This window comes from Eleutherodactylus coqui, chromosome 2 (assembly GCF_035609145.1).
Source record: "Eleutherodactylus coqui strain aEleCoq1 chromosome 2, aEleCoq1.hap1, whole genome shotgun sequence".
Lineage (NCBI taxonomy): Eukaryota > Metazoa > Chordata > Amphibia > Anura > Eleutherodactylidae > Eleutherodactylus > Eleutherodactylus coqui.
Genome location: NC_089838.1, coordinates 208,648,708 through 208,661,299, shown reverse-complemented (window position 1 = coordinate 208,661,299; position 12,592 = coordinate 208,648,708). Strand labels below are relative to the sequence as shown.

Here is a 12,592-nt window from a genome sequence, read left to right as displayed (position 1 = left end):
AAAAAGTCAAGGCCATAGTCATGATAAAGAATAGTACCACCATGGTAATCATAATTATATATACTGTATCTCTCTAAAGTCAATGCAGACCCTCTCTGTAATAAATCCATACAAAGGTTTAAAAAACATAAAAATTCCCAGTCTAGCATAGTTAAATCATCGGTGCTATGGTCAAAATGTATGAGCACAAGAAAAGTATAGGGAAGTAACTGTCAGTGAAGCATGCAAGGGTTAACTAGCACATTCAGGTCAATGTATGTTTCAATTTCCAGACATCCATAAATACCAATACTGCACATATATATGTATAAATGTAACATACACTCACACACATCGGCTATAGTCACATCACCTGATAATTAATCAGATAAAGTCTGCGTTAAGTAACGGCCAGTCACCATGGGAACCAGGCTGATTAATCACATGGGACAGATTTTTGGGACAATGAGTCTATTCAATGGAACTTCATTCCCCACTTGAAATCCCTTTACATGGACACGACTTAGGTAACATCTAAAGTGGGCTGCAGCAATGCCAGCTTTCCCTCAAACGCAGTTTGCCAGGATTTCATAATGGTACAAGGACAACAGTGTATAATTAGTTCTACGTCTAGTTCTATCTGCAGCAGGTGGAAGTCCAGAATGTGGCCCTCTGCATTACATGAAATCACATATAAGGACGTCAGTGAACTGTCTGAAATGTACCCTAGGGGTAAACGGCATGAATACTGTTCGTTGGCATTGGCTGGCAGTATATTAGCTGCCATTTGGCTGGTAATGATAATAAGGCTCCTAGACTGGTTTTGATATGAGGGCACTGTGGCTGTTACTAAAATAGGTGCACTGTGGCTGGCACTCTTATAGATGCCCTGTGGGGTCGTAATATGTGTAATTGGGCTTGACACTGAGGCTGGATCTGTTAATGGGGCACATTGGGTGGATCTACTCTGGGTGCATTTTTGTGGAGGCTGCACAAAGCAGCCTTGATTCGAAGAACACTTTTTACTGCTGTGACACGGCAATCTGCTAACCACTCTGGCTATATAGCACCCTGTACTATGATTAATGGCAATGTCTATGCATAAATATTAATATGTTGGTCCTGTGTGGTGCAGAGTGTTAAGGCAGCAGAAATGTAGTCCTAAACTCTCGCTCACGACCTGAAGACTGCGGGTTCAATCAGGTAGCCCGCTGAAGGTTGACTCAGCCTTCCATCCTTCCAAGTGCCGCAAAATGAATGTTGGGGGCTAAAAGATGACTGGGGAAGGCAATTGCAAACCACCCTGCAAAAACAGTCTGCCAAGAACACATCACGATGTGATGTCACCCTAGGAGTCAGTCATGACTCGGTGCTTGCACCAGGGGCCTTTACCTTTACCTATGCATAAAACACCTACTTTACTAGAGATGTCTTTTTGATTGATTTTGTATGATGTGTTCCTCTCTGCTCTTTGGGCTCTACAGGATTTGCACACCAGCAGGAAATCTGTGAATCCAAATGCCTATAATGGGTGAGCTTCAATCTAAAATGGGAGAAATCTTTTTTTCCTGCCCACTCCTATTACATAATACTTCTACAGTATACTATTAAACAGTCTCTACCCTTCAACCTACCAGCCTACTCCCCTACCATCCTTCTTGTAGTTCCCCTACCCCTTTCTTGCACACGTCGTTCATCATGAGGTACCTTTATTCTGTTGGCGATCATACCATAATTATGGTTGTACTAGTGCTCCTGCCAAATACTTTTATATTTGACTACATCATCAGACTAGATCATCACTGGTTGATCTGCTAGGGTCCACCCCTTACAGATCGTTCTGACCCCTATGTAGTTGCCAGCGCTAGTAATTGCACGCAAGCTACCATTAAAATCAGAGAGAGTTGCTACAGCAGTTTCTGGTGCACTACACAGGGGTTGGACCATGTCCTTCCACCCCCTACCCTGTGATGTGGTGCTGACAAGCAGACACCCAAACCTCTGATCAGCCCGGGTCCTGAGCAGCAGATCCTAGCTGATCAACTATTGATGAACTATCCTGAATAGTATCTGCCCAGGAAAATTACTTTAACTCACATGTTCTAATATGATCCACTTTATACAGTACATCATTGAGCTTGTAGTACAACACATGTGAACACATCATACACCGCGGCAATGAGTAATTTTTTTTATAGTGAGGTATATTAACCTATTTGAACAATAAAACGAAAAAAAAATGTGCCCCACATTACGAAATAAATAAGAGACTCTAACAACCCAATCTCTCCATTAATACCCACAGCAGGACATAACTCGGTGGATGCCAGCTCACACTAAACCCTCTATTTTTATACAGAGCTGAGAAATCTTGCCAGACATCTTTTCAAGCTGTCAGTTATTCTTAAACACAGCATGGCACATTGTATAGAGTATTAGCCACTATTCCAAGCACAAAATCTAAGCAGAACTGGCGTTGCTACCTACCTGCTTGGAGTGAGAGGGCTGGCGTAGTTTTTGAAGGAGAAGTATAGGGTAGATGATACTTAGAAGAAGAAGGCAGCAGATCTGTGGCACGGTTGCTAATAAAGAGTAGTAACTGTAGAACTGAGAACGAAAAAAAAAGAATACAACCATAAGATTAGTTAGCTATGTCACAGAATCTATCAATCCTCTATACAGTACGTGCTCTTCTATATTAACCCTTTTTGGACCGTAATTGATTCAATCACATTTGAAACTCTTTAAAACTATGGGGCAAATATGTCCCTTGGTTCTCAAAAGCTTGAAGGGGCACTAAGCTATGCATATATGCTTTTTCTCTGTAAATACCATTAGCTTATTCTGGATCTCCAAACAAGCATGTTTCTTCACAAAATTACACAAGATTAGAGGGTGTTAAATGTCACAGGCGTTTTCCAGACATTTAACCATTTTCAGTACTGATGGCCTATTCTCAGGATAGGTCATCAGTAGTTGATCAGCAGGGCTCCACTGCTCGAGCCCCCCTGTGATCACCTGATTTTAGTCCCTGCACTCATTGCAGTGGGGTTGGACATCCGTATTGCAGTGGAAGCCAAACCTTCTATTACTCTTCTGGCTCTGACCCTGTGGTCAGAATTGGAAATGTAATAAAAGGCTTAGTATCCATTGAAATTAATGGGTGTGATACCTCCTATATCACTTCTGGCTCCAACTCCAATGTGGACAGAGTCGTTAACATCCGTCTGGCTAAAGTGAGTGTGTGGGCTGAGATGAGGTGATCGTGCAGGGTGCTGAATGGTGGAACCCCCCAATCATCTACTGATGACCTATCCATGACATTGTTGTTGAAATATTTCTTACATGCATGGTCAGTTTAAACCTGAAATTTGTCATTGGCCTCATTCAAACAGCAGTATTCTGGTCAGTATATTAGTTCAGTACCTATGAGCCAAAACTAGTAAAGGAACTACAGAAAAAAGATTTAATGGAAAGATTTGCATCTGTTCCATAGTCTTAACCCACTACTGGTGCAAAATACTGACCATATACTGCCATCTGAATGGGGCCTTGGGTCGCTCTCACATGGCACTATTCTAGTCTTGCCTCCATATTTTGGTTAAGAATAAGGATGAGATGCACATCTTTCCATTATACCCTTTCTCTTTAGGTTCCATTCTTGGATTTGGCTTACACAATACTGACACAAAATACTGGCCAGAATAATGGAGTGTGAAAGTGACCTCATCACTATTTTCTGCGTAGTTGGATACAATCTATTTCAACGTGATTATCAAGAGGAAGTCCAGAAAAATGTCTGCCAAGATCAGTACTCTATCTCCTATATCTCCAGTGCTGAGAACCTCTACAGACATCATGTGCCTGAGATGTGCCAGTTCCTTTAACAGTTTTGGGGCTTTGGATTTAGGAGCCTTTTACCTAACGTTACCTTACTTTGTGGTTCATTTTGGTATGTTTCATTTAAATTTTGGAAGAAACACAAAACATTTTAGTACTATATGAAAAATTATACATTTCAAACGTATTCTCATTAGGCATATTTATGATTTTTCATACACCTGCTAGCAGTTAACGCCTTACCTGTGGTGTCTGTGGACATTCTGCCTTCTGCCATATTAATGCGCCACAGTGCATCCATGATAAAATGGTGCCTGCTATGTAGCCAGGTATATTTTGCACACTATGACCTGCTACAAGTGGGTAGTACAGTGCAGGATAATAGAAAAGGGCAAGGATTTTCCAAAGCTCTGCAGATATATTATTAAATAGCATGAAAATATAAAACAATGAAAACAACCACACAGATCAGATAAGCATCCATACTGAATTACTTGATCAGAAGATTTATCATCCATTATCCTCAGTATTAGACTAATGCCGTATAAGCATAATAGTGATATTTACTGATTTGGTTATGAGAAACATCTTCAGATCTGTATGGTCCACAGTACTCAATTAACCTTAGCATAGTATATACATCTTATGTGTTCATATCTAGTTTACCTCATTTTAGTTACATTATCTATAATAGTCATCCTTAGGGCTCACTCACACAGGTGTATGCTTGCTGCGGATTATGTGTGTAATGTACAATGCTAAAACCAATTGATTTACATTGGACTAGTCAGACTTGCGTTTTTCTTGCATACGTTTCACGTCTATTATGCGTGTAAAGATATGCATATGTAATACACAGTAAACACACGCCTGTGTGAGTGAGCCCTTAGTGGACGACAAACAGGGGAAGACATGGAGATGAGTAAACCCCAGCCAGTATTGGTTGCTGCTACCAGCTCACCAACTTCAGGTACCTCTACACAGGACGACCATTGAGCGTATAAGCACCCGACAGCTGTCCCACTGACTATCGCTCTTGTGCTTTCACACATAATTAATAGTTGTTCAGAGAATGGAGGCAGAGCAACCAAAGATCTCTTCTGGATGTCCGCCTCCATCCACTGCAAACAGGCAGTCATTCATAGATGTACTGTTAACATGGGCTTACAGTCGCTTGGTTTTTAGGTGAGCTAAAAACCAAGTGACTGACAAGCTAGTGAGAAATCCTTCAGTGACCTGTCGGTAGCCATATATATATGAGACGACTAATGTCCAAATTCACTGCTTCCGGCCATTATTCGGGCGACAACCACCCCACATAAAGGCGCCTTTCAAAGAGGAATTGGTGATTGTTTGTCCTCCGTCTCCCCTTTCCATGATCGTTTGGTCTCCTCTGAATGCACTGCGAAGAAGGGATCCCTAAGCATGTCTCCACAACTCGTAAAATAAGTGGTCTGGCTATCCAGAAACAGGTCCTCTATCTCCAGAGGCCCCACACTAGCTGTATTGGCTGCTTTTTTGTACACCCTTTAAGGTAACATAGTAATGCTACAAGATATATGGTGATTTCAATTGAAGTACATTTGTATTCAGAGTATATGAAGAATAATGAAGTTCCCATGCACAACTGTTTTCTATGTATGTATGGTAAGTATTGCAAATATAGACACATGCTTTCTTTTATCAGAACCTACAGTGTCGCTATGGGGCTAATATTCATCCCAGAACAATACTGAGAGTCTAATTGAGAAGCATCATTTGGATGTCTGGTGCAATAGCTACCGTGTTTCCCTGAAAATAAGACAGTGTCTTATATTAATTTTTGTTCAAAAAGGTTTAACTTTTTTACATGTATAGCTGCCTGGACAATATTTAAATTGACTTTTTTAAATTAACTGTTAGCAGGGCTTAATTTTGGAGTAAGGCTTATATTTTAAGCATCCTCAAAAAGCCTGAAAAATCATTTTGCATCCTCAAAAATTCTGAAAAATCATGCTATGTCTTATGTTCAGGGTATGTCTTATTTTCAGGGAAACAGGGTAGCAAGAAAATGTTATTGAAGCACTATTTTGTGTTATCCTGCTTTCTTATATAAATGGCCACAGGTCCTTTTACATGGAACCATGATAGGCAGAACGTCTAGACATGCAAATTTTCATTCCCAATCATTGCCCCATGTAAACATCCGAGTAATCAGCCGACAAATAAGCAAATGCTCATTTGCTTGCATGTCAATGCAGACATTAAAATCTCATTTGTTTGCAGCACATCTTCCTGTGTAAAGAAGGGATGTGCTTCTGACAGTAATGAAACAGTATGTGAACAAACAATCATATGAATGATCATTCGGTCACACACACAGTCAATGGAAATAACTAGTGCCAGTTAAAAAAAGCTCATCAATCATCACTCATTATGGGCAGAAAATCTCACTTTGTAAAACAACCCTAAACTACGGCCAATTTCAGGTTGTTCCACAGCTCAATATGGATTTTAACACACAAATTCAGGCTGATTTAAGCCATTTTCAATTCTGCACCAAAGGGTTAATTTTGTTGCAGAATTTTCCTCAGGACCGCAAATTCTCTCACGTCCTGGCAAATTAACTTTGCCCATGTGAAAGCACCTTAATACTGTGCGGTCATTAGTAAACTTTGTGAAGGTGGAACTGCATGGTTAATAGAAAATTACCTTTGAGAGACCCATCACTGTTTGCAATGAAGTTGAGGGCAGTAGGGTCTAAAAACATCCGAAAAATTGAGGAAAACAGCAACCCAAAAGCTGCACAGGGCACCCAGTTGTTACCAGAACCTTCTAGAAGATTCAAAGGGCTGTAGAGATAAGTATATTAGGTAAATGTGGTGCACTGTATGGAAGCAAATGAGAGGGACAATTGGTTAATCCAGGGAGAGAGATGGTGACAACAAAATACCTGAGAACACCAGGGAGGCCCCAACAGAAAGAGGTGCAAAGCTTTCGCCTTCGAACGAGGAAACATAGAAGCAGCAATGTACACAGCTAAGAAGGAAAGGATATTTATAGTGCAAATTATAAAAAATTATACAGAATCAAGAAGAGTCAATGAAAATATAGAAGAGAAAATCCACTTCACATTATTACTAAATGGTATTAAAACGTGGTGTTTAAATACCTGTAAATCAAATTGGAACATTCTTAACTTTGGGTTTAGTAATGAAACTTACCTTAAATTAGACTAATGAGGACAGATATTTACTGAATAGTGACTTTATTAGAGACACCAATCTAGTTGCGCGTTGGACCTTCTTTGGCCTTCAGAATTGCAGTACTTGTTGTGGCATAGATTCTAGTAGGTGTTGAACTCATTCTTCTGGAATATTGGCCCCATGCGGACAGGAGAGCTTCTTGTAGTTGTCATATCATATAGGTACTGACATGTTCTGAGCAGTTGACGGAAAGGGTTCATCGATTCATGCTGCTGTAATCACATTCTGATCTTCCCATCAGCATGGTGCAACAGCAATCTGGATTCATCTTACCAGCTTATGTTTTTCCACTGTAGGTGATCCAGTTTTGCACTCTTTTGCCCACTTGACTCTTGCCTTTCTGTTTCTTTTAGACAGCAATGGTGTCTTCTGCTCTTATAGTCCACCCGTGGTAAGCAAGGAGAAGTTGTATGTTTGGACATGTTAGTTGGAGCACCAGCATTATATTCACTTGCAATTTGCTCAACTGGGCACTGTTTATTTGTTAGAACAATACTTGACATCCACCTCTGACCCCTTAATTGATGAGTTGTTTATCCTTTTCGCTGGATATTTTTCCTCGATCACACCATTCTCAATATACTCTCAACACTGTTGCATGAGAAAATCCCAAAAGATTGTCAGGCTTTGAAATCCTGGCCCCGGCTAGCCTAGCACTAATGACCAGGCCTTGTTCGATGTAACTAAGATCACTTGATTTTCCTATTCTCATTTGAATTCACACTGAAACTGATCCACCAAAAACTTGCTGACTTGAATTAATGTACTCCATGGTAACATGGCTAATATCCATAGAGTGAAGCTCCAGTTGTGAATGGCAGGTGTCTCTAATAATGTGACAATTCAGTGTATGTACTTCACTGTTCTCAGTTCCTCTGTACCTTTGTTACGTCAAAAGTAAGCAACACAGAAATACAGCTAACCAATGCTGGAAGCAGTGCTGAGTGGACTTATAGATGTTACTCTAGTAACAGTTTTACAGTATAGACTGTTATTTTAAGGAATCCACATGAAAAAATCTTGCACAGACTCAATATTGCCATTATACATTCCAGATTGTGAGAAACAAAGTTGACTAGTTGGAACAGTAATGCACCCCACTCCCCCATCTATCTGCCCCTCAAACCTGAAGGAAGGGTCCAAAAGTTCCCTCAGTTTTCATAGGAGGAAGAAAGTACAATAAATGGTGGGTGATCAGGTAGTCAAGGTCTACTATAATGTCCCACAGTATGACATAAAGCAACAATGATTATAATTTGGATATGAGAAGAAAATACAAAAAAAATGAAGATTAACTGTATACACTCACAGATACAGGTGCAAGGATAAGGTGGTATAATCCATCAGATAGTGTTGGGAAACACGGTAAGATAATTCTAGAAAAAAAGAATTAAACTATGATATATGTCCCATACAACTGTTTAATGTAAGATATAAGGTGGACAAAATCAAAGGTAAAGAAAAAAGTTGAATTACTCATGAGGAGGCACTGTTGGTTCTTGGGGATCATCAATATACCAGTCCTCATAGAGCAGGTCATCTTGTTCCGGTTGAGGGCTCCCCTCTGGACTTGACATGATGCTGTCCACTACTGCTCCTGTAGCTGGACAAGAAAGACCTTGTATTATATAACTGCACTCAGCTGACTGCCCTGCACAGCATCCTATTGTTTAAGGGATTATACATTGAAATGGGCAATTAGTTTAATGAGTTCTACATGTGTTCTTTGCCTGCGCATTTTCACTGGAAAATAGAGCATTCTGCGTATTTTTCTATGCAACCAATATGCGCAGGAAAATATGCACTTGTGAACGATTTCAATGGGTTCTATTTCATCTTATTGTACGTGCAAAATGCACCCATGTGACACAGGCCTAACTTGAACCTTTCCACCCCTTTCAGATGTCTAATTCCCTTTCACAATGGCAGACCAACATGGCTCCCAACAGCTCATTAGTAATATGAGAGTACTACTTAATACAATCTTCCATGTCACATGAGGACAGATGCCGACAGTGATGTCTTAACAATGGCTACAATTATTCAGAATCGCTCAACCTTATTGTGGGTCATAATCCAGTTATTGAACACCATTACTTATCATTAATGGTATTGGCTGCTGTGTACCTTGATGAACAGGAATAGATATAAGCCATATAAATAAGCTGACCTTTGTGCTTTGTTTAACTTTTGATGATTATATCTAGTATGTTTGGTAGTTGTTTGTAAAAAGGATCTCTGCTGGAAATATGCCATCTAGTCGAGGTTTGCCACTCCATCTGACTCAATGTAATTATACTGCTTTGATGCCATTTCAAGTAGTGCTTGGTTTCCTAACCAAGACTCAGCAGAATTGTGATGTTTGTTGGTCTTTATCAAGGGAGAAGAGTGGCCACACTTGCAGTAAGTTTCAGCTGCATTTCTGTATCTGTAATACAGGCCCATGTCCCAGCCTGACCACAGGGTCTACTGACCCGAACTCAGAGCATCATATGTCCCTATGAGTTTGGTTCAGTAAAGCCTGTAATTGGGCAGGGGCACATGTCTACTCAAAGATACTTGGCAAACCTGTCATTAACACCAAGCCTTTATGTGGCACAAAACTGGGTCTTTTCTTGTGTTGAGATAAGATAACTTATCACAGCAAGTTGGCTTAAATTTAGCTACATCCGTAAATTGTAGATGATAAAACAAAATGTCTTATAAATGACCTAATTCAGTCATTTATCAGAATAATGCTGGATAAGGCTGGATTCACAAGGATGTATTTGCACATTAAAAATCCAGAGTGCAGGAGTTTGAAAAAAGAGGTGGGAAGACAGCGGCTGCCCGATCTTCCCCACACAATGTGTTCAGCACATGTGGGGAAGATAGGGCAGGTCCTATATTTTCCTGGCCTTGCAAATCATGGACAAGAAATCCTAGCAGTGAAAACAATACCACTAAACTCCAATCGAGATCAGTGGTCTCATTTTGTCCCCTTATATGAATGCAATTATCATGGCTGTATAAGGGGAGAAAAACAAGCCCATGTTTTTAAGCTCTTAGTCTGCAATCAGATTCTTGGGCGCAGCTTGCACTGGACGCACATCCATGTGCTGTTTGAGCAGCAAGGGCTGCGGACATTCCATGTCATACTCTCGTCTATGATACAGACCAGAATAGGACATGCCGCAATTTTTTCATGCAGACCACTGATCCACATGAAAAAACACACATGCGAATAGCCTAATTGACTCTAATAGGTCCATGTGCTGTCTGTGAAATACATGGCTGCACACAGACAGTAAAAATGTTTGTCTAAATGAGCCAAAAAAGGAAATATGAATGAACCCAATGATATCAATGGGTTTTATACTATGTGCATTGCACACATAGTTTTTGTGTGTGCAAAAACATGCGCAAATACGTCTGTGTGAAAGATCCATTAAAGTAACGCTTCCCCATTTATATTGCTATGAATTTGATATGCTATTGTTTGCCGTTTATATGATTTCTAATTTAAAGTGAAGTTGATGTTACATCACAGTCACAATGAATATATCTGCTTAACGTGTTTAGCCCTTTACTATACACCTACATGTTTAGATTACATTCAACTAAATTCCATCATATGCCCACTAGTAATAAGAGGCCTCAGACATTTGCCGTGAAATAACCTCTTATGTGTTATGTGTTCCCATTTATGCCATCTGTGAATTATTTAGACATTATTTTGTGGTGTATCAGCTTCCAAGTAAATTCTTGTAATTACCATTGTAATGTATTTCACTTTCCAAGCTCTAGTAAATGAATGAGTCTCTTACTCTGAATCCATATTTGCTCAGTATTTTGCCCTTTATGTAGAGACTCCTGATTCGTACCTTGAAGTACATTCATGCAATTGGTACTACATCAGTACTTCAGAATCCTAACCGTTGAGGAACTATACTATCTCTCAATGTCTACTTATGCTACTGTAGCCCGGCTTCAGTAATGTAATGGTGGCTGTTCTGGAAGTGAATGGCCACTTATTTGTAAATTTATGAGTTACCTTTATATTACCCCTATCTGTCACCACTAGGGAGCAGCCCCCCTACTATGTATTGACATCCCCTCCCCTCCTTGTGGAGTGAAAGTAGTGTTGGGCTTTTAATAAAATGGCCTATAATTCTTTAAAGCACTGAATGTTGGGGTGAGAGGCCATCAGAAATGGGAGGAGGACGGAGAGTGTGGAGTTAAAGAATACAACTATAAGACAAGAAATTGGAAATATTTGATATTTTAGCGAAGAATGTTTTTGTTGCACTCTTTTTTTAAGTAGATTTTTTAATGCTACCTATTAGCATGACCAGACAATCTGTATGTATCATGGTGCACAATAGTAGGTCACCATAAGTAAATCAATAAGGAAAATAATTATCAATAAAGATGAAATACAATTTGGCAGTGTTATTATATATTTAGGTAATACAAAGTGTTGGTCTTCTCTCACTGTCTGTAATATTATGTAACACACTATGTTAATATAAAACGTGGATAATCCCTACATTTATAGACATATTATCATAGACCACAAAGTCATGGATCTCTGCACTGAAAGACATACAGACATGAGTCATATGTGAAGAAGGTTCACAATAATAGATAATGCATTTATTCCCTCCCCCATAGTAACATAATAGCAGCTACTTGCCTGTAATGATGTATCTGGCTTCCTATTTCTTGAGCAATTTTACCAGTAACATTATAACCAAGCTGCTTCATTTTGCTCCTCTAACCCTGAAACCAGGATATGGACGTCCAGACAGTTAAGAAACTCATTGGCCATACTAACCTGTATCATTTTAGGAGTTTTTGCATATTAGGATATCAGGTTTTTTAAATTCTAGATCATGAAGACATTATTAAATCGTACAATGTGTTTGTGAGCCCAAGCTATACACAAGTTATTGTTTCTGGTCTACTCTTATTAATACCACTTGTTCGTCACAGGCCAATTAACTCTCACTGTTTTAGACTTTTAACACTCTTAGAAGATCCTGAAAAGTTTCTCTGGTATGAGCCACAATGTGACAGAAAGGTCACCCTTACCCTACTGTGCTGTCTTTCTCTTCCTCATGGACACTGAATAACCTCTGTCACTGCATCCAAGTTTCCAAGAATTTTTGAATAAGAATCCACCTGCTAACAAACAAAATGACAAACCTTTTGTCCTACGGTGGATGTGGCCCTCCCTGTATGCTGCAGGTGCTGGGGCAGCAGAGACACCTGTATCCTGATAGAAGAGAAATATGTGCACGCTCTCCTTACTCTCTGGTCTGGAAGTGATGGGGGGGGGGGGGGGGGGATTTATCTGAGATGAGGAGGTGGGGGAGAGTGCCCAGACAGAGCAGGCAAAGTTCAGTGGGAGGGGGGAGAACTTTACACCCCGCACAGCAAGAAGGTAGTGGATGTTATCCAAGAAAAGGGGGTGTGGATGTTGGTAGTAGGACTCATAAGACTACATCAGCAGCATTACTAACTTCCTGACATACCTCTAGTCTTTG

The 12,592-nt window shown here is 40.0% G+C and overlaps 1 protein-coding gene across 1 annotated transcript in view; it reads right to left on the bottom strand.

Moving 5' to 3' along the window:
• The window catches only part of STRA6 (signaling receptor and transporter of retinol STRA6), a 63,611-nt gene extending 51,342 nt beyond the window's left edge, over nt 1-12,269 (bottom strand). The window contains exons 1-7 of the mRNA XM_066592365.1: nt 12,252-12,269; nt 8,541-8,667; nt 8,374-8,440; nt 6,752-6,837; nt 6,511-6,650; nt 4,063-4,229; nt 2,467-2,586 (exon numbers count right to left, since the gene is read on the bottom strand). Coding sequence (XP_066448462.1) covers nt 2,467-2,586; nt 4,063-4,229; nt 6,511-6,650; nt 6,752-6,837; nt 8,374-8,440; nt 8,541-8,641 — 681 coding nt within the window. The 5' untranslated portion in view covers nt 8,642-8,667; nt 12,252-12,269. The remainder of the gene's footprint in view (nt 1-2,466; nt 2,587-4,062; nt 4,230-6,510; nt 6,651-6,751; nt 6,838-8,373; nt 8,441-8,540; nt 8,668-12,251) is intronic.
• Between the last annotated feature and the right edge of the window lie 323 nt (nt 12,270-12,592).